The 26,423-nt window shown below is 46.6% G+C and overlaps 1 protein-coding gene across 24 annotated transcripts; it reads left to right on the forward strand.

The window, feature by feature from the left end:
* Positions 1–2,831: 2,831 nt before the first annotated feature.
* map7b (microtubule-associated protein 7b) lies at positions 2,832–23,408 on the forward strand. Of its 24 annotated transcripts, none has more exons than XM_081704421.1 (21): positions 2,832–2,972; positions 12,455–12,577; positions 12,798–12,872; positions 13,561–13,724; positions 14,193–14,307; positions 14,850–14,914; positions 15,366–15,396; positions 15,504–15,614; positions 15,951–16,052; positions 16,775–16,891; positions 17,704–17,885; positions 18,531–18,670; positions 18,762–19,081; positions 19,188–19,338; positions 19,443–19,611; positions 19,775–19,879; positions 19,985–20,026; positions 20,170–20,224; positions 20,864–20,969; positions 21,377–21,594; positions 21,880–23,408. In XM_081704421.1, exons 1-21 carry the CDS (start codon positions 2,927–2,929, stop codon positions 21,885–21,887), a joined length of 2,445 nt encoding a protein of 814 aa, XP_081560547.1. In that variant the 5' UTR covers positions 2,832–2,926; the 3' UTR covers positions 21,888–23,408. The 24 variants fall into 24 exon arrangements, with proteins under 24 accessions (XP_081560547.1, XP_081560557.1, XP_081560546.1 ...); XM_081704431.1 differs by having other exon boundaries at positions 2,929–3,029; XM_081704420.1 differs by lacking the exon at positions 2,832–2,972 and adding an exon at positions 5,135–5,725 and having other exon boundaries at positions 17,728–17,885.
* Positions 23,409–26,423: the final 3,015 nt, after the last annotated feature.

Here is a 26,423-nt window from a genome sequence, read left to right on the forward strand (position 1 = left end):
CGGTATTTCTAATGCAGCATGCGTTCCACGGGCTGGACAAGAACAGTCTGATTTGGACTGATTCGCTGACATACACATCTCATAAGTCCCCCCCCCCCCCCCCCCCCCTCTCTCTCTCTCTCTCTCTCTCTCTCTCTCTCCATCACAAGCATTTAAGAGTACAGTGAATGCAGAGACGAAAGATTTAACTCTCTGTGTGCAACAGAATCTATGATATGATATGCAGTGGTGTTAGACTTCTGCTTCCTGCTGTGTCCCTGAATAACCTCAGCCAGCTGTCCAGACTGATTCACACTCAGAATAAATCTCTCTCTCTCTCTCTCTCTCTCTCTCTCTCTCTCTCTCTCTCTCTCTCTCTCTCTCTCTCTCTCTCACACACACACACACACACACACTCACTCACTCACTCGCTCTCTTTTTATTCCTCCCGGGTGGAAGGGTAGATCAGTGTGTGACTGCACCATCTCATCAGTGGGAGTTTCGTTATGTTACATAAGATCAGAAAAACCCCAAGTCTTTAATACACACAGATACATACATAAACAAATACACTATTGAAAGTAAGGATGAAGTGCTGGTGTCGTGGAGACAGACATTTTCAATATATATTTATATATTTGTGTGTGCATGTGTGTGCGTGTGAGAGAGAGAGTGCTACTGTGATGAGCGGCAGATTAAGTGTATGTTTAAAAACGTTGTCATGTGTTTTACAAACCTCTAGGCTTCTAAAGATATGCGCCCTAAAAATAATCGCGAACACCTCTCTCCTTCTTCCCCACTCTCTCTGCCTTTTTTAAAAAATATTTCTCTTCCTCTCACATGCACGTACATACATGCATCCACCAATAAAGTGCCATGACAGACAACTGGATTAAAATGATTAGAGAAACCATCTTCAATGACACTCTTACTCGTAATGCTGTTTATATATAATAATAATCTTTTTAGATATTTTATTATATTTTTTTAATGAAAAATGGCAGCTCATTTATTCTCCTCTGGATTGTTGAGATTCTCAATTTTGGGAGAAATTTATCAACTTTAACGGACAGTTTTTTCCTTTTAAAATGTATATATCCATCTATGATTCAATATAAAGTGGTCCCAGGATTATGCATATGGGATAATTTACTTTATATAGCCATAACTGAGACCAGTGAGTCCAGTGCATTAAATAATTATAAATAATCATGAAATAAACGTTGATAATCTGCACATAAAAAGTCATAGAATAATCTAAAAGTGCATCTGCACTGTGCTGAAATTGACTGCAATCCTGCTTTATCAAGCTGGCACAACAGCGAATGGCAATATATATTTCTATTCATCATTTCATACGAGGCTCCTATATCTCACTCATAACCACAGTGGTGCTTGCTGTTTGCATATGCTGTTGTATTTCACCATTTCACTATAATCAACCACTATGGATAATACAAACATACAACACACGTGCTAGGGTTACAAAGGACTTGGAAATCTGTTATAGAATTATGCAGAAAATTCTGTTTTTTATAAGAATCATGCCACATGCCTCTTGGACATATACATGTGCAGAGCTTCATTTTACCAGAACAATGTTTTTAAAACTATACACAGATAACTAACTGTAACTGTCTCAAAGATTATTAAGAGTTTGATAGCAAGCCTAGTTAATGTTTCTAACAGGGGAGGCGATTACTTCATCTGTCAAGATGAAAAATGCATAACCTAAATTGCTTGCATTTACAGTATAAACTATATATAATTAGTTTTCAAATATAGGATTTCATGATATTTAAACTATATGTACAATATTTAATGCTGTCCAATATTGCAACAGTTTGCTTAGTTTCTTTAAAGGTGCCAAATATTTTAATGTCCACTGAATCTAATTTGTGTCTGGAAAGGCTCCAAGTTTACCTGAGGTATACATCACAGACTTTACACACGTTGTTGCTGTTGGTCATTTTGTAAAACAATAGCCCTTAATTTTTCCATGATTCTCCTGTCAAACCTCTAACTCTGCTATATTCATATATGGGGTTTCCGCTGCAGTTCTGGCAGCTCTGGGTCAGCCCGTCAGCTGTCAGCCCCTAATTAGCTGAGTCAGTTGTGTCAGAGTAGGAAAATACGGACATGAGCACTGGTGTGGGTTTGCGGGAACCGAAGTCTAGAGCGCTGGCGTCAAATATGCTTTCATAGATTATTTTTGTATTGTAGCGCCACTCTGTGGAGGCTAAAGGACATAAGGAAATTGAACACTCATGAGTTGAGGTCAGCGTTTCAAAGATCATATCTAGTCAGCAATAACAAATAAACAATCTCCCAACACATACACCTGAGACACACACCCATCCACACACACACACACACACACACACACACACGGTCTCACGCTAATTAATTTTTCGAAGATTAATGTGGGCTTTAGTGGACGCCACTTCAAGAGTTCAAAAACATTCCAGGGTCCTCTTCACCCTTGGCGACATTCATGTGAAAATATAATTAATAGTCGAAAAATTAATCTCACTTAAATATACATTTTAAAAACATTTAACCGTACTTTCGCTCATTATTTTCACTTAAAAACACTTTGCCTGCACTAATTTACTAAGTAATGGTTTAACGCCACTAGGTGGCATCCGGCGTTTTCGCGTACTACATTAGCTCGGTTCCTTACACACCACTGAAATACTTCTGAAAGTCTGAAATTAACTTCTCCGTTTGCTTTTGCGCTCAGAGACCATGCAGCCAGTAATCCATCACGCCAGAAACGTATTCCTATCAAAATCATATAAATTCAGAGGCCTGGGCCTTAGGGTAAAGGATTTGTAAGCAGGCCCTGCAAGCCGTGCGTTTCCCCACCTGCCCACTAGGCGCGCGGGCCTCCTAACTTTACGCGCACGCTCGCGCGCCTCTAATCCTGTCGCGCGACGTGGGAGAAATGGCGGAGCGGGTCGACGGCGGCGTGAGTCGGAGTTCTAGCCCAGGTGAGAAGAAGAAGTTTAAATGAAGTTTTCGGTGTTGTCAGTTCTGTGTTTAATGTGGTAAGTACGTTTACGACGCCGCTGAGAACGAAGGCGCTCGTTTTTGGAGAAATGACAGGTGGATTTGTCGCTGAATCGAAAAGTGATGATTAGAGACTTCGCAAGACGGTCACGGGAATGGGATTAAGAAGTCTGTATTCGGTGTTCAATTAATGTTTTTGTACCGAGTTGTTTTTAACGAAGCTAAACCTTATATTGAATAATATCTTTTCATGATATAGCCATAACATAACATTCGATTATAACGTGAAAATATTTTGGAAAATACCGAACACCTTTAGGCACCTGTTACGTTTGAGCATTACTTAGACCTGTCCGTTGGTAAATCGTTCAGCCTTTGCTCTCTGGAAAGAGTTCGCCCTTTTAATGGTTTTAATAGTTGACGGAGAGCCGGCGCGACTTCAGCCCAGCGCTGCATTCGAAACTACGCAGTTAAGGCGTCCAGTTAACCTGCGCTGTGCAAACATCCCAGCGATTCGCTTTCTTTTTCTCCTCGGTGCAGGGGCTTCTACAAAATAACCCCGAGGTCGTTGAGGATATGACTGTCATCTGATAACTGGCTTGAGAACAAAAAAAAAATTGACTTCCTGGATAGAGTAGCCAGCCGGTTAAACAGTGCACTGCTATGGATAGGTAAAGTTATACTAATCTCTGGGCTATGGGGACAAAGATCCTATTCCTCAAGTCATACTCATGTCTCTCTGTTGCAAATGACAAGATGTGTGTGTCTGGTAGGTTATTGTGTGTGTGTGCGCGCGCGTGCCTGTGTGTGTGTGCGCGCGTGGGCGCGCACGCATCTTTAGTATATCTGTGCCTGGCTGTGTTTGGATTTCTATAGAATCTTTCCATTCCCAGTGGTGTGATGGTTAACTGCAGAAGCAAACATGAATGTTCACATACAGGGAAACACACACAATGCGAGGAGCCGTTCGTAATTTCATGTTCCATAAAAGGTCCGGGCATTGCGAACTTTCCTGGGCAGCTCCTGTTGGCTGGAGTGTGACCAGTGGGAAAGCAGTCTCGGCCGCACCCGTTTCCTCTCGGCCACTGAGATTACCCTCCACCGGTGCGGCTGCTGCTGATTGGTCGACTCCGTTAAGGCTTGGAGAGTACAGTGAGAGACGACAGAGGAGAGTTGTATTTATGTTCCACAATTACTGCTTGACGTCCGTCTCGGTTGCGCAACTTGAATTGCGGTAACATTTATTTTCCCCAATTTTAACGTAACGCCGTATGGTTCAGAACCATAAACGAAGACCGAAGACGTCTTTCTTATTCAGCGTGTTTATGGATTTATGGCTGGTTGCAAACACACCCACCCGCCCACAGTTCTGTAATGTACTACGGTAGTGTGGGGAGAGAGAGTTCAGCAGTAACAGCCCACTGCATGGAACTGTCAGGGGAGCAGTGAGTCCTGCTTTGTGAGCGGGATGTCAGAGTGGTGTTTCCTCTCGGGAGTGATGACCAGCTCATATCTGCTGCTAGAGTCAAGTCTGTTGTCCAATCAGCCCTCATGCTTGTACACACTGCTGCTTACACTGCACATTTGACATTAGAGACTGTGTGTTGTGTGTGTGAGAGTGGCTTTGCATATTGGATGATGTTGAGGAGTGTTTAGGAGTACTGATGGACTATACAAAGTTTGATTAGTTCTTTGTGGTTTCCACTGCTCCATCATAACCCATTACTCCATAACCCATTAACAAGGCGTCAGTCAGACAAGCCGTGCCCACCCATTCCCCCCCACACGCACACTGGCAGGTGTGTGGTTAAGGGCCCTATAGCCATTCTCTGTACACACATCTGCTTTTCCGTGTGTGTGAGTGTTTTATGACTGGGTGGGACTAGGGCAGAGAAACCGATGTGATTTTAATTTAAAAGCCAACTTGGCAGTGAGTATGAAAAGTGCGCATGCGTCCATCTGTCTTTCACTCACTCATTCACTCACTCACCTTTCGTTCTGTGTCCCTCTGTTGTCCTGGCGACCATTGACTGACTGGCTCCCCTTGCCCTGCCTCTCTCCATGCTGAATATTTCAGAAGGAAACAGAGGTGTGTGTGTGTGTGAGAGAGAGAGAGAGAGAGAGAGTAGGGCAGACAGTAGGAAGAATCAGCAGCAGCATCAGCAAATGGAACAGCAGTGTGTCTCTGGCTTGAGAAGAGAGAGAGAGGAGAGATCAGATCCCAGCAGCGTGTTTGTGAGGATTACATGAGCTTCTCTAAGCCATGACATGAGGCGTCTTCACCGAGCTTCTCGCGCCAGAAAGCAGGACTATTTTTCCCCTCTCCTTCTTTTTCTTCATTTTGCATCCCTTCTTTTTTAAAAATAATCTATCCAGTCATTCGTCGCGCTGTCTCGTTCTTCTCTCTCTCTCTCTCTCTCTCTCTCTCTCTCTCTCTCTCCCTCTCTCCCTCCCTCCCTCTGAGCTCACATCAGCTGAGCAGTCCGCGGGGCTGGATGCTAGCGGTTAGCGTTAGCGTGAGTAAGCGCGCCGGCCCGGAGCACAGGGAGGCGTGAGACGCAGACCAGGGGCAAGGAGAAGATCCCTGCTGGGGAGGGGGGCGGGGCAGGGAGGATGCCGGCGCCCCCCGGCCTGAGGAGGGGGGGCAGCAGGTCAGTACTCCCATCCCTCTCCACCATCAGGGAGGAAGAGGAGCAGGAGCAGAGGACTAACCGCAGGAGACGCGGGAGAGGAGGTGAGCGGGAGGAGAGGCGGCGAAGGGGCCGCAATGTTGCGGGGTGGGAGAGAAGGGAGAGGAGAGAGAGGGAGAGAGAGAGAGAGAGAGAGAAAACAACAAAAAGAACAAGAGAAAATGTTGTGGCCTGACTCTCAGCCAGGCTGCGTCTGCTAAATTCAACTTGTGCCGCGGCCTCGGAGCTCTGCTGAGCTGGCACGCTTAAACTCCGCCTTTGTAGCTGTGGGGGGTGCGGAGGTGTGTAGGTGTGTTCACATGTACAGATAAATCATTAGTGTGATGCAAGATGCTCCCCCGTATCAATCTGGTGGTGTTTAGCAGTGGTCTGTGTAGGGTGTGCAGTATGTGTCCGTTTGTTGTGTCCAGTTCCAGTACAGGAGTGCTGTGGTCATGAGTGTGGGGTTTGTTTTAGCATTGTTTCTACTGTCCAGTCCAGAGCTGTTTTGGGGAGTTCACCAAGTCACGCTGCCGAGTTTGTTTTTGAGGATCCTGGATAAGATGGATCGTGTTTGTGTGTGTGTGTGTGTGTGCGTGCGTGCGTGCACCCGGGCTTGTGTGACAAGAATGTATATCTGGAAAATCTATTCACAGTGTATACACCTGTCTGAGGTGTGTCTGGAGTTTGCACTGTGAACCCGTTTGTCTGCAAGTCACAGTGTTGGTGTTAGACCATCAAGCAACTTTGTATTTTGTATAATTGATTAATATTAAATATTAAAGTTTGGCTGTCATTCCAGTCACGAGCTCTGATACCGCCAGGATAGCTACTGTTCCCTTATCTGCCTACTGGAAGGAGCTGTCCTGCCCCGGAGTAACGCTGGAGTCATTAATTACTGACAGGTTGGACAGGAATGCGTCAGCATTGTCCTCTTCTGGTCACATGATCAGAAGCTAGAGAACGTCAACAATATGACGACGGGAGAGATCAGGTGGCCAGGCTGTCTCCATGGTTATAGACGAACTGGATCAGTGGGTAGGTCCTAATGCGACTTTGACTTCAGACTTCGACACCAAAATATCTTCAGACCATGTTAGAGCAGTAAGAGGAATCTACTGTCCCCATCGCCTCACTGTCGGGTTATACATGTGGGCATATGGCCTTGGTGGACGTTTGCGTTAATTCTGGTCATCAGTTTCTGCTAATTCTCAATTAATCCAGGGCAGATTGCCTCTGTCTGCTCCAGCAGATGGCTGATCTCCCACTCCTGACACTGTTTTTCACCCGCCCAAATCCAAAATCCCATTTAATCCCTGTGCCGCGTATCTTAATGTTGACGCACTTTGTCTCTCAGGTGCGCGTGGGATATGTGGGACGTCTGTGGCCCAGCTGGAAACAGGAAGCACTCCGATGTTCTGTGCTATCTGATTCTACTCTTGCCATGGCTGTGTGAAACGTTGGGTTTGCTGGGGTCAGAAATAGACACGTGCTGCTTTCTGGAGCGTGTCATTGTCCTTGAGAGACCTGATGGCATGCATCCACCATCATGATGACACTGAAGCACATGTGGTTAAACTTTGTACAGCTCGCTATGCACATGCATGACACAACTCTGTCCTGTTGTGCTGTAAATGGGCCTTTAACACCACCCCCTCCAAAACACACACACATTCTCTCTCTGCTTAGCCGTCACTAAGCTGCTCAGCTCTGGAATTGGAACTTTACCCCTTCTCTGGACTCTCTCTCTCTCTCTCTCTCTCACACACACTCGCGCGTGCACATTCTCTGCTCATCCATCACTAAGCTGCTCAGCTCTGGGATTGGTGCTTTACCCCCCCTCTCTCTCTCTCTCTCACACTCACTCACAGAGATTGGTGCCATGTGGAGAACTACAAATTAAACAGTAACTGGAGTAATCTCTGTTTTCACTATGCCACGATGATACTGTATATACTAACTTCACAGACTAGCACGCGGGGGTCACCCTTGATCTCTCTCTCTTTCTCTCTCCCTCTCTGTGTCTCGCGGGGGTGGGATTAGAGGCTTCCCCCTTTCTCTCTCCCCACCCCGCATGTTCCCTGCCCCTTGGGAAGCGGCTCGGCGGCGGTCCCGGTCCTCCACTCGTTTCTCTGTCGTTACTTGCCCTCGAGTCAGCAGGGGTAAGCCCCCAGCCTGGGGTGGGCGCTCCCGCCGCGTACCGCAGGGGCCGAGCCGCAGAGCAGCGCGTTTGTGCCGTCGGAGGTGCTGACCCACGGCATTTGGCATGTAACCGCTTGAGAAGTGTGTTCTGGCACCTAAAGAACAATTCTGGGACACGCCGGAATACTCCGATGCTCCAGAATCATGAGCGAGGCCATAGGTAAGAGTTCTGCAGTGATTCCGATGAGGTCTCTGCTGTTCTGGATGCCATGGTTGTTTTGTAGCAGTAGGATTGCAGTGTTGGTCATCTCTCACACACACACACACACACACACACACACACACTGGATTTTCTGTTTTCAGGCTTCATTTTCCAAAAGCTTAAAACTGGAAGCTTAATTAATTTTCGTGAAACGTTTGATGTATCGAGCACTTTTCTCTTGGGTGTCATTTCTAGTGCAACCTATTGACTGTCTTTCTGTGCACATGAGGTCCTGGGTCTTTACAGTTCATTTGCCAGCCATGACCAGTTATCCCGTTTATCACTGTGCTGGGGAGGTTCCGTCTGCCTCTCGCCATCGGTGGTATTGTTATGCGGACAAAGATGAAGACTTAATGAAAGGGGTTTTATCGGAGAATCTGATGAAGGTGGCTGTTATGTAGGTCATGTATTTATTTCTGCTACGTGGTGGTGAGGGTGTGTATTTGGGGCACGTGAAGCTTAAAAATCAGTGAGATTAAATCTTGGGGGAAGTGAAGTTGTGTGTGAGGGGGCTACACACCGGTGAAAAGGGCACATGATCCGAAAGAGAACCCGCACTTTGACCTTTGCCCTCAGCACAAAGCGATAGGCATTGGAGGGGTGGTGTTGACCTGTAGCAGATTGTTCAATAAATCGAACTTGAAGGGAGATTTAGATGAGAACATAAACAGAGATGAGCCAGTGGAAAGACCTGAACTTGAGCTGTGGAGTCTTTTTTTTTTGAGCTTCTGATTTGAGTGCTATGCTTTAAATCTTTAGCATAAACATTGTCTGTCTGTCTGTCTCTGCAGCCATACACTTTATTGTGTAACTAAAGCAGGGCTCCTGCTTTACATAAGCATTCATCTGCCCTGTTTGCCCTTTGACCCATGGCTGGCTAGCACTCTGGCATTCCTCCATCCTTGAGCCTCTCTTATGCTCCACTGCGCTCACTGCCATGGAAACTGGCTGAGGCAGAGCCAATATGGAGGACTAACATCGAGCCAAAAGTCGACAGGCAGAACAAAACGGATGATTTTCTGATTTTCTAAACTGTTGATGGTGCTCCATGCCTGCCTAACTTTGCATGTGGGTGGCTGGTTGTGGCTGCACATTCCTGTCTGTCATGCACCCACACTGAGCGTTTTGAGGACAGCGAGTGACCCAGCAGGCAGGATGTTCTGCTAAGTCCTCTTTAACCTAGATACTATGCATCAGGATCAGACATGGACATCCTCTGGACTAGAACACCAGGTGCATGTAGCTTTTGAGTATCTGACTGCATGATTTTGCATGGTGAACTGGCGCAGTGTGAGGATCTAGTGTCCGTTTTCACCGGTGGCACCAATTCTGTTCTGCTGCTGTGGCGGTTGTACAAGTCCTGCTCGCCAACGAAGACCGAGGTCTTTTATTTGATTTGTGCATGCACAAACTCGCACACGCACTGTTGGGTGATCTTGCACCACGCAAGTCTCGAGGTACGGGGCCCTGGTGTTTTTGGCGAGATGTAGGGTTGCCTACACAGCTTGTCCCTGTGTGGGAGAACGTAAAAGTACAAGGCATTGCTTACAGGTACCAGATAATCACGCTTCACACATTCTTCAGCCTGAAGGTTTTCGCCTGAAGCGGGCTGTTCATTGTTCGTTGCCGCATCTTGGTATGTTCCTTTTGAACCTTTCCTTAGAACGAAGACTGGCACTTTAGACAATGTTGGAATGGGTACTCCACACAAAATGGAGGTAGTCTGTCCAGACTTCAGACATTCCTCACCAACCACCCATTTTGAAGCTTGAATTATTAGTCCCACTCCATGGTAAAGGCTAAAAGGAAGATGTTATATCTTGAAGCAAGGAAAGCACAGAGGTTCCACACTCAAATAAGCCAGAGGTTAATGCAGTTTAAATAATTTGCTCTTCTTTATTGTAAGGTGTTTGGTTCATTGTTTGGTTCATGCTGTCCTCAAGGTCATTCAAAGTTAAAGCTTACAGGTATTACGTTAAATTCTCCCTGTCACTCCCAAGTCGGCCATATCCAGGTCGCTCCATGCACACAGATCTAACATCAGATACACATAATTATGACCTTCGCAACTTCTGCCTGTTATTTGTTCTGTTTTAGATGTTGTTGTTTGTTGTTTCAAACCGTTATTTATTTCACTTGCCAAGGGGGATATTTTTAGCTCCGAGAGGAAGGAGATCCGACCCATCAATATTTCTGAAGAGAGCCTCGCTATTTTCACGCCTTTTTCTTCACCGATTTCTGCTTTATTCTGTATGGTCAGACACGCAAGCAACATTGTTAGCAGTACTGCATGTACATATTACACGTGTGTCGAGGATGACTGGGATCAGGGATCACCGATGTACGTGTTTGCGTGTCCGAAGTTGTTGCTGGGCTTGAATTATTTTTGCTCCTCTGTCAAATGTGTACCGGATCAGGAAACCAGCTGTGCATCAGTGAGCTCGGCTCACGTTCATCACACCAGGAAGAGCCGTAGGGCGTAGACCGTAAAGCATAAACGCACACAACCTTTCACTGATTCAGGTCTCGGGGAGCAGCAAATCAATTCCAGGTTAGATTACAGTGATGCGCTTATAAAGGTCTGCGTATCTTCCACATAATCCCTCCAACTTCAACTGAAAAACACATTTGAAGTTTGTCCAGTATAACGAAACGTAAACGGCTAACGCAGATTTCATTTCTCATGTTTCATTTTATTTCTGGTAGGGGGAAAAATACACTTCTATTGTTACAGAAATAAAGGTTTGGAAACTGATATCCAGAGCTTTGAGCAGAGGCAAATTGGGTCAGCCCGGCTTCAGTCTTTGAATATATTTGGAACAGTGGTGTCCCTACAGAGCTCTTGGGGCAGGAGAATCTGGAGCAGGCGGCGGCCATTTTGGTCCCGTGTCCTGAAGGCCTCTGAGCCAAGTGGCCCCAGCCGGAACATCCCCCGTCCTGTGTTGCCCACAGCATTATGGGATACACTCTGCAGATCAGTGTTGGAAGAGAGCCTCCCAAATGCTAAAAAAATCCAAACTAATAATTACTACTCCTAGGACTTGCACATTTTGGATGTATTGGACCAAGAAAGAAATTGTATTTAAAAATGTGCTTTTCCACACAGTTCCCCTAAATCTGCTGCATGCAGCGATATGAGAAGTGAAAGGTGTAAACTGCATGAGTGTGAAGAGATGAAACAAAATCAAATCCATTCACCCTCCCTGCGGGCCTTTGATCATTTGCTGAAACGACTGTGTCGAATCGCAACTACAAAGAGCCCGTTCTTTGTAGAGACAATCTACGGAATAGAGACCCGGTCCAGGTCAGACAGGAAGAATCCTCTGATTTTAGTTAAACAGGCGGTGTGACGCATGAGCTCTCCTAGCACTGACACGACAGACACTGTGTGTGAGTCAGCGGCGTGGGCCTGCATCGTCGCCGATGGGGCGTGTGGGGAGGAGAAGGTCGCAGCATGCTGCTTATCGGCTTCCGAACTCAAACTGATCGGGATACCCGGCAGGACGAGTGACCCTGATAACTGCTGCCGTTTCTGCCTTCTCCGGTGGACCAGCAGTCCAGTACCAGCAAGTATTCTTGCTCAGATATTTGACTCTGTGCAAGCCCTACGTGAGCTGTGCCTGAGGTGTGTTGGACATCTTCATGCTTCCACATAGGCTGTCTTTTTCTTACTTTTAAGACGTCTAAGAGAAAAAAGCACACTGCTCTAACCTCCAGTCTGTTCCCGTCGTATAACTGTGGTGATTTAGAATGGAAAAAGTAAAAACCTGATCTCAGATCATCAGGATTCGACACGGCAGCTTGGCAGGAAAAAGTTCAGACCCTGGGCGCTCCAATCCCGCAGTCCTGGTGCATCGTGCCTGAAGCCCCGGTGCGCTGGTCTGCGCTCTCATGCTCAGTGGGTGCATACGCTAGCGGCTGGTCACAGAGATGGTGCGCTCGTCTTCTTGACGAGGTTTTGAGAGAGGTGGTAATGTGCTTTAGTTCAGGCAGGCCCTTAGTCTATGAAATGCGTGATTGAAGGTCTGTGGTAATGTGATTTATGGTAATGCAGGTTAACTTCATGACTGAAGATGGAATCATCTAATATAGCTCTGATATTGGCTAATAGTGCACCTGATGTGAATGAATGATAGTCAGAGGTCTGCAAATACCGATACCAGTGCTTTGGAGGAACCGCCTTGAAGTGTGTGTGTGTGTGTGTGTGTATACAGAAAACAAAGGTAACATGTTTAGTGTGCAAACAGCCATTTGGTTGCACCTGCAGATCAACCTCAGCTTTTCCTGAGGAATATATCCTCATAATCCCTGCAGTGTTTGTGCTGTCCTGTCCTGCCATGCACTGGTGTGCTGATGTGCAGCCTCTTAGCTCCATCTCTTTTGATTTCAGACTCTGACCATCACCTCCATGGTGATGAGAAGACGTCTTCAGGCTGCGCAGACCCGTCCACCTCTGAGCACAAGATCTACACCATCCACAGCACCGCGCACACACACAATGCAGGGAAACCAGGTAAACACACATGGATGCGCGCGGGCGCACGCAGAAGTAGCAGAGATGGCGCCGCTGTAGATCTGCACTTTCCAAAGAGAGGTCATATGTCCATGGAAATGGAAATATCAGTGTATTAATCTATGTAACGAACCCAAAATAAAAGTTCAGGCTGTGATGTTCATGCCGTTTCACTTTCTCTAAACGCGTATGTGCCATGTACGTTTGCGTGTCTCCACAGAGCCTCTCATGCTAAAGCTTGATGAGAGGCAGAGACTGGCCCGAGAGAGGAGGGAGGAGAAGGAGCGACAGATAGGTATCACGCACGCACGCACGCACACAGAACTTCTAAATGACTAGAAAATAAAGTTTCCCTCCCGAGGTTCACTTCACAGCTCATTACACAGGGGTGTGGGATGCTATTTGCACAATTTACATCCATTCCGTTATGATGCAAGTCAAAATAATTCCCCACAAGACAGTTAGAGACATGTATTTGAGACGTGCAGATGTTCCCAGGTGCCTGGCGAAGCCCTCATCTAGAAATGCGCTCCTGCACAGTGGCGTGAGGTGCCAGCCTTTGAGACCTCTCAGGAATTGTTTTCTTTATTTCTAAGAGGAGATTTAAGTCCATTTAAAATAATACTGCATGCAGATTATACTGCATGTGTTTTCTCCACCCTCTCTCTCTCTGTGGCTGCATGACTAGGTGACTCTGGCACGTTGCTGTGGTGAGCTTCAGTGGTTATGTAAACCATTAGCGACCTGGTTGTCATGACGCCGATGTCATGTAAAGGGTCGGAGTCTTAAGTCAAGGTTTCCGGGTTGTTTGTTCATTTTAGATTTAGACAACTTGCCGTTTCAACTGTACCGGCGTGACTTTACATGCTAGGGACCACTACGGAAGTGAGCTTTTGAAAGACGGCAGGGCAGTAGTGAGGTGTGTGTGTGTGTGTGTGTGTGTGTGTGTGTGTGTGTGTGTGCGCGCGTGTGTGCGCGCGCAGCTGCACGGGAGGTACAGTGGCAGGAGCGGGCGGAGCGGGCGCGGCAGTACTATGAGAGACAGGTGGAGGAGAGGAGAAGGCACCTGGAGGAGCAGAGGCAGAAGGAGGAGCGCCGCCGCACCGCCGCGGAGGAGAAACGCCAGCAGAAGAACCGAGAGGAGAGGGTGAGCTCAACCTACTCAACCTACCCTTGACATCTTCACCAGGACGGTGGGCTACGCTGCACAGAACCCGCAACACGGAATCATTAAAGTTTTGGGCATCGTGGGCAGGTTCCAAATCTCCGCCTGAGCGGTAACTCGTACAAACCGATAAGCAGATGGATAATCTTCATTAATGTCCATAGGAGAAGCTGGGTTGGTCCGCTACAGTACAAACATGTAGTCATAAAACACATGGGTGTATCCAGTTATACTTCATTGTGCTCTTCCTTTTGCAATCACACACACAAACACACACACACACACACACACACACACACTGCTTGCAGTGCTTCTCTCTTATCCCCATCCCATTATGTTTACAGTGGAGTGGTTTTTCTTCCTTTAGTAGTGTGTGTTTCCAGTTTGTGTCTCTTTCTGTATGAGATATAGGGATATTAACGTTTGTGGGGGTGTGTGTGTGTGTGTCAGGCACGGTATGAAGCCGTGATGAGGAAGACTATGGAAAGGAGTCAGAAGGTCAGACCGAAGGCCAACCGCTGGAGCTGGGGAGGAACTCTAACCCCCATCATCTCACATAACAGTGGTACACACACAAACACACCTACCTTTACCAGGGGTCATCACATACGGTGAAATGTCTAACCGATACTATGAACAGGAAATGACTAACGTTTCATTTCTGGCTCTGTACCGGATGTTAATGGGTTATGATGGCATTTTGTTTTGTCAGGCAATTTGTTGTCAGGTTGTATATTGTTTAAGTTCTCATACGGTATGTATGACTGAAATTTATGTGGATATGCGTGCGTGCGTGTGCGTTTCTATATGTATGCGCATGCATGCACTCAGTCCTCGTCATTTCTCCATACTCACACTTCTGCTGACTCGGGGCCCTACTTCAACTGGCCCCTCCCTGTTGTTTTTGCTTTGTTCAACACTCTGTCTCTCTCTCTCTCTCTCTCTCTCTCTCTCTCTCTCTCTCTCTCTCACACTCTCTCACACACACTCACACACACACACATACATATATATATATATATATCTACCTCTCTCTTTCTCTCTCTCTCCCACCCCCCCTCCCTCTCACACACACACACACACCCCTCTCTCTCTGGGTTCTGTTAGCATGCCGCATAAACATCGTCTGTGCTCCCGATGTCAACACCACACCAGTGTGGAGCAGCTCTAGTGTAAGCTTTAGTATCTTGGCGTCCAGCGCCAGAGTTTAGCCCACCGCTAGCGGGAATTTGATCATGTAGCATCGTTAGCATGTAGCCCGTGAGGCCTTCTGTAATGTTTGTCATTCTGGAAATCTTTTTACTCTTAGTTTTAGCATTTACTTATGTTTGTGAATATTACCTGGTCTTCGTCACACTTTCACAAGCACCTAGGGTGCATGTTCATTTGAAGAACGCTAGTGTTGTGCCCCTGGGAGCATTCTAACGGAACCTCTTTGAAGATATCAGTGTTGCCTTTTTTAACTAAAGAAGCTGAACACATCCACATTGCCACATGGATAGTAAATTACTGAGGTTGACGTAAAATTAAGACCTGGCCATCTTCTTCAGCCAATAGCTGCATCCGATTAGCTTTTCCTAAAACTAACTTAATGATCAACGTTTTGCTAATTCTGCTGAGCAGCGCCGACCCAGACGAGGTCGCCTTGCGTCAGGTGCGCGCACACACACACACACACACACGCACGCACGCACACACACAAACACAACTCATCGTTACCGTGTTGCTGCCTGATTTCGCTGTCGCTCCGTGTGTTTGTAGACGCAGGCAGGAGGTCAGTCTCCACCATGAATCTGTCCAAACACTCAGACCCAGTCATAACCAAACGCCTGTCGTCCTCCTCCGCCACACTGCTAAACTCCACAGACAGAGGTAAACCCCCACGCACGCGCGCACACACGCGCCCATGCACGCCTGTATCCTAGTCAACCGCACATCCAGACCTTTCGCCCCTGCCCCCCCCCCCCCCCCCCCCCCCCCCCGGTGTCTCTCGTTTATTTGTCCAGTGAGGTTGACTCACTCACTCAGTCACACACGTGCACAAGTGCTCCTCATGTTGTTATGGAACGTTTGAAAGGCACGGCGTCGTGTCGTCCTGGGACACGATGCACGTTCACATATAGATTTTTCTGTCCAAACTCAGCCGTTGCTGCGTCCAAGCTGGGACGTGACCTTGACCCACGTGTGCTTGTTGTTTGTCCGTCTAAGCCTTACAGAAGCGGACGTCCCTCTCTTCCTCCTGCTTAGTAAACAAAGCTCGGCCCAGAGTTCCAGCGTCCAGGGAGAAGCCCCAGCAGGACAAAGCCGCAGGTGCACGCAGGGAAAAATCACCAGCTCTGCCTCTCCACTCGGCTGCCAGCACACATTCCCTGCACACACGCCCGCATGCACACAAACGAATAGAACCTCGGGGGGGGGTTGGTGATTAATTTTTGACAGACTGTCTGTCCCCGCTTCTTGACATCATTCATTAATTTGGTGAATGTATGCATGCGTGACTTGGCATTGTAGACATTTATGATCATTCAGAAGCCAGCTGGTCATCTGTAATAGTTTAACATCCTCCCCAGTCTAACATTCCAGCTGGTGTGTGGTGAATGTGTGGCTGATGCCGCTGCCTGCTACACTTGTCTTGAGCTGTGTGAGGGCCAGTTACTAACTTGCTCTCTAACCGCACCTTCAGTCCGTGACGGCTCTGACCGCAAGATGCGCAACGACTACGTTGTGCGCTTTGACGTGCTTGCTAATCGTGGGGGTGGGGGTGGGGATTTTGGAGTAAGTGGATGGACTCCACCAGCGCACATGTTCCTGTCGCATGCCGACGTGGTGTGGGGTGGTGCGCGACTTGGTTGGAGCCTGCGGGTCGCATGCATGCGTGTGACGTCACTGGTGTGCGGCGCGCCGCCGCTTCTCTGTGGTCGCTCTGCTGTGGTCGCTCTGCTGTTCTTCCTGGCTTGATGAATGGGCTTGCGTAAATAGATGTTGATAAGTGCGCGTGTGTGCATGCGTGTGTGTTTGCACATGTGTTTCAGGTATGCGTCGTATGCCCCTAATCTCATGGGAGAACACTGTAGTCAGCCGCTTACAGGCACCAACTCACTCCTACCTAGCCAGGAGCCGCAGCGCTATGTCACTGTCCGGAGATGCAGGTAGACACACACACGTGCGTGAGCGCGTTGCTGCATTGTATTAAGAATAACACGGTACTCATCATTATTGACAAATAACGCATTTTAAAAAGATGAATATAGGGATTTGTGTTGGTCCGTACAGATTATTCAAAAGTTCTGTCTGTTCGTTCTGTTTAATATTGGCTCGTGTTTGTTAGAAATATTAAACATGAGGATGTAACACGCACAATCCTAAATAATTTGTCATGTGTCGGCACCGTGACTGCAGTGTCTACTTTGAACTTGTATGTTAAATATCAATACACACGTAAAAACTAATGTGTAAAAGGTGTCTAGTGAAGTGAGGTCTGAAGACAGAGGCCCTTTCTAAAGCGTCAGTCGTATTTAAAGCGTGATGTGTTCACTTATGATCGCCTGCCTTCGTTTCTCTGCTGTAAGTGGGGCTTGGCGGGTCTCTTACTGTGCTACTGCATCCGTGTGACTGTACTGTTCCCACTCGGCGTGCGTTTGCATGTGTTCTGTCTGCTAACTGCCGGCTTGAAGCTGCTCACCTGTGAAACATCACTGCCTACTAGATGCAGTAGGAAAGGGGCCGTCCAGTTTTCTGGCCACACCCAACCTTCTGAGCCTCGACCTGAATTTGGCTTCTCCTATTAATAGTGATTTGTAGTTGCTTTCTAATGCTTTCGTGTTTGCTAACACGTGCTTTCGTTTCTTTTTCCTCCTGCTCCTCCTCTTTTTCGTATCACTCACTTTTCTGCCCCTCCCTCCCATTCCCTCGTTCCCCTGTTTTTAATAAATCCATATTCTGACCTTTAACCCCGGTTCAGTGACCCCCGTTTGTCCTCGCTCAGCTTCCTGTCACCCAATGAGCTCGCAGTCCTTCAAGTCCTTGCATTCACGCAGTGCTGAGCGACCAATCAGAGCAGGCCTTAGCTTTGAACATCCAATCAGAGCCGGAAATGTCGGCCCGGACGCTCCTGCCCGCAGAAAGACGGTTCATAACATGCCGGTAAGAAGTTTATAACATCTTATAAATCATGTCGCAAATGCTGTGATTGTGTGATGTGACTGTGCAGCTGTCCATGTGCATGCATGTGTTTGCGTCTCAGGGTAGTATGTAAGAATGTCTCGAAGTCGCCTGAAAGTGCCCTCTGGCTTTTGCCTGTTCCTGTCTAAGCTGATGATGAGACACGCACTTCACAAGGGGAACATGAGGCATATCATCACCAGGCTGCACATGGACGGACTCTCTCTCTCTCGCTCTCTCTGTCTCTCTCTCTGAACTGGCCCACACCAAGCTTGGTTGATTAATATTTCACTCCAGGGCATGCTCGTCCAGATCTCTCAATTACTTTGATGTGCTACGCCAAAGTCTTTGATTCCATGATAATATAGTCTCAATGCAGAATCAGAAATGTTCATTAAAGAAATTGGATTAATTAAGTAATTCATCGGAAAGGACTAGAGGTCGGATGCTTCTGCTGCTTGCCTTTACTTTGTGGCTACTGCATGTGCTGTGTCTTAAGGGCTGTTTCCGTGTAGTCAGTTGCATGTCAGTAGGGGGTGTGTGTGTGTGTGTGTGTGTGTGTGTGTGTGTGTGTGTGTGTGTGTGTGTGCGCGCTATGTTTTAAGGGCTGTGTTTCCGTGTGTTCAGGTCGACAGGAAGGATAAGGACTATGTGAGGAAGTCGTGGAGCAATCTGTCCTATCCCACTCCGACTCTCATCACCCCCACCAGAACCACATCCTCCCCTGGATACCATGGCAACAGAGCCAACCAGCCACTGGCTGTCAGGTACACACACACACACACACACACACACACAATACATATGTGTTGTTCAAAGTGTGAATCTCTGTTCATCCCCTCTCCCTGTGTGTTTAAGGAGCTCAGCAAAAGCACCTCAAAAGCCCCTCATGGCCAGAAAGTCCAGGTCTCCACCCCCACCTGCCTCCCTGCCTCTGTCACTGGGCAACGCCTTCCTGAAATCGAGCAACCTGCGACCCAACAGAGAAGCACTGGAGAGACCCAGAACAACTGTGGAGGATGAGGGAGGCACTATGAAGGGCAAAGGCATGAATAGGGAGGAAGAGGAGGCACAAAGAGAGGCAGAGGGGAGCAGGAAGGAGCAGGAGGTGCAGCGATGTGCAAGCCCCACCAAAGCACCAGAGGAAACCTCTGCCACCAAAGCAGAACCTGCTATTGGTAGAGCCCCTCCCTCATTCTGCCCTGGCCTGCCTCCCTGTTCACTTGCCCATTTCCACACACAGATCATCATATTATTAATCTGCGTGTGTGTGTGTCTCGATAGAGAGCCCAGTGAGTCCTCCATCGGTCAGGCCCTCTGCAGGTACCACGGACCCAGAGGAAGCCTCCCGCCTGCTGGCTGAGAAGCGGCGCCAGGCCCGGGAGCAGAGGGAGCGAGAGGAGGAGGAGAGGAGGCAGCAGGAGGAAGCTGAGAGGTGTGTGTGTGTGTGTGTGTGTGTGTGTGTGTGTGTGTGTGTGTGGGGTGGTCTGGTAGAGTGGGGGTCTTTGGTGTTTTTGTTAATGTCGGTGCATGTCGTAGGCGCCACAGAGAGGAGATGGCTCGCAGGAAAGCGGAGGAGCGAACGCGCAGAGAGGAGGAGGCTCAGCGTCTGGCTGAGGAGGAGAAACGCAAGGAAGAAGAAGAGAGGCGCTTGGAACAGGAGAGACTGCAGAGAGAGAGAGAGGAAGCAGAACGCCTACAGAGACAGGTCTCTCTCTCTCTCACACACACACACACACACACACACACACACACACACACACACACACACACACGCGTGCAAGTGTACACGTGCAAAATAAGCTTCGTTTAAAATAAATGAAAAACAAAGCCAAGTTTATATCAAACACTGTGTACGCGCATGTTTAAAGAAAGAAAAGGAGGATGCCCGTCAGCGTGAAGAAGCAGAGCGCTTGCGCCAGGAGAGGGAGTCGCACTTCCGAAAGGAGGAGGCCGAGAGACTGGAGAGGAAGAAGGTACGCTCTTCTCTTCGGTTTGTCTGTTGGTCTGTTTGTTTGTCTGTTTTGGTCATTCGTGTATTAGAGTTTTCATGTAGCTGCTGGTGCTCTTTGCTTCCACAGCGCCTCGAGGAGATCATGAAACGCACACGGCGGTCCGAGCAGGTAAAGCCCCCCTGCCCGCGGCCCCTGTAACGGCCTGACGCTGCGTGTCACTGTCCCGTTAAAGTGCCGCCCCCTCTTCCATGCTCTTGGTCGTCTTTTATCCTATCTTGCATATTGAATCTTTAACCCCTTCGTGTGCGTAGAAAAGCCCAGCCCAGAGGAACGGAGACGTGAGGCAGCCGAGCAGGCAGGATCTGGGTAAGACCGTTTTTATGCTGTGTCGCACCCCTGGCCCCTTTTTGTGCCATGTGACCTGCGCCACATTTTTGGCTTGCGTCTCAGTGTGTCTGAAGGTCTCTGTTTTGCTGACTCCTGGCTGCCGATATCATGAAGCAGCTTGGGTTTCAACTTTGCCATTGCTGGATGCAGCGATTTCTAGGCCGTGTATGTTCTCGTGTGCTCTGTGCAGAGCGAGACAGCAGCTCTGGGCTGCTCTGTGCAGAGCGAGACAGCAGCTCTGGGCTGGTCTGACAGGGCTCCTTTCTAGCAACTCCACGTCCATCCAGCTCATAACAGCTCGGTTCTACCAACCCAACAGAGTGAATGTCACACAGTGAATGCCATTCGTAACTGACCTGTTTTTAGAATCTGATATTCCAGAAGTTTGCAGTGTGTGCAAGTTTGTTTACTTTTGGATCAGAATAAATCTCTGAAACAAATGAACTAATTGAAATTTCAGGACTGAGAAGTTCCTGTCATGCAGCTTGGGGCTCATGTTCTCTCTCTCTCTCTCTCTCTCTCTCTCTCTCTCTCTCTCTCTCTCTCTCTCTCTCTCTCTCTCTCTCTCTCTCTCTCTCTCTCTCTCTCTCTCCTCTCACTCTGCGCCTCCTCCTGTAGTGAACTCCTCCACTGCTGGAATCCCCTCGATCAGTGCATCAGCCCCACAGGCCCCCGAGACCTCACAGCACAGTGACTCGCACATACTGCCCCCTGCTGGATATAGGTGAATACTGCTTAGAAAGATACTGCACTCTTCAGTTCAGTAGCCTTGTTAAAACTGGTTCACAAAAACGTGATTATAAGCAGTAACGTTAACTTGAGCAAGAAAAACAGAGCTTGCCTATATGTTGAATGTAATCCTGTTGAGAATCTTCATCAGCGTCAGTTTTCATTTCAAGTTTTGTTTGTTGACAGAAAATTCAATAACTTCTCAAATAGCATTAATTAATAATAATAAGAAGAAGAAGAAGAAGAAGAACCCATCAGAGCTCAAAGTCTTAATTGTAGACCTGATTAACCGTATGGAATATATTTGCTACGAAGAAGGTCAGATGTGTGATGATTGGTCAGAGATGAAAAACCTTCAACCATAGTGATGCTAATTTTTCCTCTCACTTACATTTTCAACAGTGGGAATGCAGAACCCCGGTTTAGAGAGAACGGCATCGTCATGGACACGCAGACCTTTGAAGAAGTGATTGAGGTGCCCGTGGTGACCAAGCTGTCTCGTCAAGAGGGAGACGGCGAGGAAGAGGAGGTGCGGAGGAAGTGTCCGCTGCTGGCCTTCCAAGAGAACGGCAGCACTCTCAACCTGCCCGCGGCAGAAAACAGCCAGACTAAGAACCAAAGTATGTGAGGCACCACGCTGGCCTTCATCATCCTCATGATCCTCTAGCTGGTGTTCGGTATAACGGCTTTTATTAGCTGCAAACTGAACTGTTTTCTTATCGCTACTGGGTTAGGCCGATGTATTGTACGTCATAAACTCATAAACAATGTTTCAGATTGCAAAAGCCTACTGTTTCAACATCACCGGACATCCTTGTTTGTTTTTTATTTTACATCGCTAACATTTGCGCTGCCTTTTCAAATTTTTCTCACAGTCTTTCTGTTCGACTCTGCTGTCGTTGCAGATGTCTGAACGCCTATGAGGGAGAGATTGTTGGAGTACGTGGACAAAGAGAAAATGCCGAACTTCCAGCCTGGAGGACCTTCTTGGGCCTCCTGCCACTCCTCTCCCTCCCCACCTCTACATTTTCTCCTGCTGACACTGGAAACCTGCGGAGAAAATGACTGAAATGCATCCTGCTCCCCGTCTCCTCACAGTGGACAACCCCTTCAAAACCAGCTTCTTGTGCTTCCTGTGTTATTTCTGCCTTGACCTCTTCCAGACTAATGTGGTATATTCTTGAGAACCGTGGTGGCACAAACCATGACTCTGTTCACAGTAGGGAAGTCTCGTATGTTGGCAGGTATGTCTGGATGTGTCCAGGTTTAAATCCGTGGTAAAATCTAATACTTGAAGATCTTTTTTTTGTTTTGTTTTGTTTTGTTGCTTGTGAGATCAGCCTTCAGTAAAGTGCTAACCAATCACTTTTATTGGATGGTAAATTATCTTTGTAATATTTAGGTAAATATAATGCAAAACAGACTAGTTTTGCAGTCAGTAAACCAGGAATGGTGTGTAACATACTGATAACTGCTTAGATTTGTAATTACTTTTAAATAATGAAGAGAACTTTTTTTTTCCTCTTGTTTGGTAAAGCTTTACCTTTGCCTCATTTTGCCAGTGTTGCTATGGTTACGAGAGGAGCCTTGTTATTGGGCCTGAGTGATGTCTCAAGAATCCAGTGATCACAGGCACCAAAAGCTGTCATAATTGGCAACTTTAAAGCAGCAGGTTTACTGTTTTAAGACATTACTTGGCCATCTAGCAGTGAGCAACTGTAAAAACTGGTCTTGGTTATTATACACTGCAGACCTTTAAGTGGGAAAGTTGGAGGACTGCTGGAACATTGATGCAGTGCTCTAAACTAGCGTGCCAGTCTCTGCGCTTCCTGTATGGGACTTTAGCCATCAATATCCGAGTGCATCCTGTTCCATAGAAACCTGAGGATCGGAGGGGTTTTTCTAACTTGTAGTGAAGCAGTCATTAAAATGCACAGTCCAGTTTGTGGAAATGGTACAAATTGAAGCAAAATGTTGAACAATAGGGTCAAATAGGAAAAAATAGAAATGTGGCTATATGTGCAGGTTCCCTATGCCTTATCAGTTTGGGAGAAGTGTGAGATGTTTGAACATGTCCTCACTTTGTGGCGGACCCATCATCTAGTTTAAGGGCTGATGTCATCTTTCTCCCACCCTCAAACCCCTGCTGCTTAAATTCATGCGTAACGTAACCATCTCAGATCTCTTAGGATTCATGTTACTCTGTAAACACTGTGTGATGTCATATTCATCATTAATGGTAAAAAAAAAAAAAAAAAAAAGGTTTTTTTTAAAAGCTGTAGAAGTGGCGTTGTGAGCGATTCAACATGTCTGCGGTTGCCAGTTGTAGCTTTTGAAGTGTAATGTTGTCAGCAGCTGGTGAGGAGTGCTGTACTGCAGAAAACCTGAATAAAACCTGCTGAACAGAGGAATGGCTAAATATGTACACCATAAATACATGAGTTGTATTTTTAATTAAACAGACAGCTCTGAAAGGCTGTAGGGCAGATGTGTTGAACTCTGGCTGTCAAATCCGAATCCGCTCCTAGATTTCATAATTGCTGAACAGTGAATGCAACTGGTCACACCTGGCACCTTGGTGAAGGTGGAAACTCTGTAATAACTGGAGCACACTTGAATACATCTGAAGCAGGACAAGCACTGATCTGTACATGATGGATGGTGCTTCACTAGTACCATAACCTGGCGTCACCTGTACGAACTTCACTGTAAATGCTGTTTCAGGATTTCAGGAACAGTAAGACTCTGTCGTCTCAGAGCAGCACTTATGCAGTGCTTGTATTCTGAAGTGCTGGAAACATTCCAGGTTAAAAGTCCTGGTTAATTTCTTTGAGGTTCGGAGCTCCTCACACTCCTAGATGTTTGGTTGTTCTTTATTCATTTTGTCTTTTAAAAAAATCCTCACTATAAGACAGAAATACCAAAATAAATACTTTTTCTCCGCACGCACTCAGATCTGTAAAGCATGTAAAAATATTAAAAGCAATAAAATTTGTTTGAAAAAAATATATATAAAGCTTTTTTTTTTTTTTTAAAGCCTTTTTTTATTTTCAAAGGAGCAAGTCGGTATTTGTCAACAACAACAACAAAAAAAGGTTTCCTGTGGTTCTCTACACGTTCCCTTTTATGCTACAGGAGAGTTTGTTAAACAGGGGGGGGGGGAAAGCTACCCAACCAGTATTTTGCAAAGAGCACTGTACTCTTATCTGCTCTCTTTTCTTTAGCACAGCACTCCACAAATGCAAATTGGCACGAAAGAAGTCATCTTCCTTTATTTATGCAAACTTCAGGGAGGAGTGTAAAGCCCCTCCCACTGACACACATCCCTAGACACAGGTCCCTTGTAAAAATAAATAAATATGGGATCTGCAACGGATCCAAATTTCATCACTGTTTCCTTATGGCATATTTCATCGAGTGCCATTTAATTTGCATTCAATGCATCTTCGAAGAGAAATAAAACATCTATGATTTCTGCCTCTGTTCCACTTTCTGGGGAGCAAGCAGAAGATTGTTAAACGCACAACAAACAGATGATTTGTGTACTCTGTCCCATCTAACGCCCATTTACATTTGATTGCTGTGTGTTGAACTATGCTCTCAATCATAACTACTATAATCCGATTTTGTTCAAGTAAAAGATCACGAGAAGTTAGACGCAGCAGCACTTTCATGGAGTCAGCATTCATCTCCCAATATCTAAGAATGCATTCAATGCATTATCATACAAGAATGTAACACTTGCACTTTCTTGCTCTGCACTATATTCTGTAAAGCAAAGAAAGGGCTATTAAACATGCAAAGAACAGATTCCTTGCATTGTCTTCTCTGAGCAAATCATTAATGGCTATTAATTATTGGTACTAGTTCAAACGGTTCAATCTGATTAAAAAAATAAATAAATCTTTGCTTTGCAAAGTGCTGGGGACAGGAATGTGGATGGACTGTGGATACATTCAGTTCAGCTAGCCTCCAAATTCACGTTCCCTCACGGTCCCTGCTACTGACAGGGCCCCCCAAATGATGAGATGATTAGGCGGTGGGTGCAACGTGATATATTTTCATGGGCCATTAGTGCCTTAATGAAAGACATTTTTTTGTTGTTTATTTTTATGGCAAAATGCATTTATCGACCCTGTAGGATCTTTACCCATCTTCTTACTGCAGTTGTAAATCAACCATCCTGGCTTCTTTTCCTGAATTTTCTTTTTATTTTGGGCCCCGCGTGGATACGAGCATTTCACGGTTGCGTTCAAGAGTCCTGATTAGCCAGCCAGTATGCTACGGTGTCTCTTTGGTGTCAAACAAAAAAAACGCAAAACAAAACAAATATAGTCGTTTTTGTATTTCCTTTTTCCAGCCAACCGCTTGTGGCCAGCAGGGGGCGCCCTGCTCTCTGGGGCGCCACATATATGCATGGTCACATATATGCGGAAGATCACCAAAGGGAAAGTAGTTAACTGAACAGTGAATGTAACTGGTTGGCCACTTTATCAAATCTGTCACCTTGATAGAGGAAGAATAGAAAATCCATAATAGTTGGAGCACAAACGAATACCCCTGAGCAGGGCAAGCACGCACAGACATATGGTTTTACTAGTGCTGCAAACTGGCATCTTCTGCGCCAACTTCACCAGAGTAAAGAGAGTAAACGCTAAGGAACCGTAAATCTGCGTGTAGTATTACAAACAGAGAAGGCAGATACATGTTTTTGTGTGTAGGCTCCGAGATACTCATTCCCATGGCGCACAGAAACCCTAAAACAGTCAGATCGGTGAAGCATGTAAATATACGAAGCGTGATGGAGAGCATCTTAATAAAGAACTGTGAAACAACTTCTAAACCACCGTCTCCACATGGCAGAAAATTGAACTGTTAAAGATTACAGTTCTCCGCAAATCCCTCTGTAACGGTGAGCGGTAAGCAAGCGGACGCATGTGTGCAGAAGCTCTATCCAGAGTCAGAGACGTAGTCACAGTCCAGGGTCAGTTTACCAACATGCAGAGTGCAGGAATTCATGACAAACAACAAAACACGAAGACAAACAAAGGACGCGGGCTATAACAAAGGGCTAGGAATCAGACAAACACACGGAGGATAGCATTAATACAAGGCTAGGAGCCACGAAGGCATGGGTTAATAAACAGACTTCGACTCACAATGAACACAGGTCTTAAATACATGATCTAATAAACAAGACTAAGGAACTGAACCACAACAAGGAAGTAAAACAAAACAAACAAAAAAAGACTCAAGACGGGGACACTGGGAAGGGTGGCTAATCACGACAGTCTTTATTGCCAACCCTTATTCAAACAGAGGCAAACACTCGTGTTTGTTCTCTGCAGTAGACTCAAGGAAGCCAGCTGGTATGAACAATTCACCTGGACATCTCAGTAGTGACATGCAGGTCTGAACGAATGATAATTGATGAGCGGAAACCTATCTA

Source organism: Electrophorus electricus, chromosome 21 (assembly GCF_041902795.1).
Source record: "Electrophorus electricus isolate QZ-2024a chromosome 21, ASM4190279v1, whole genome shotgun sequence".
NCBI classification, from domain to species: Eukaryota; Metazoa; Chordata; class Actinopteri; order Gymnotiformes; family Gymnotidae; genus Electrophorus; species Electrophorus electricus.

Excerpts from the sequence above, each read along its gene's own strand:
- map7b (XM_081704419.1), top strand. The coding sequence starts at position 5,605 with ATGCCGGCGCCCCCCGGCCTGAGGAGGGGGGGCAGCAGGTCAGTACTC. Across the intron at positions 5,726-12,454 it reads CAGGAGACGCGGGAGAGGAG|ACTCTGACCATCACCTCCAT; the intron begins GTGAGCGGGAGG and ends TTTTGATTTCAG. Across the intron at positions 16,892-17,703 it reads GTCACTGTCCGGAGATGCAG|TGACCCCCGTTTGTCCTCGC; the intron begins GTAGACACACAC and ends ACCCCGGTTCAG.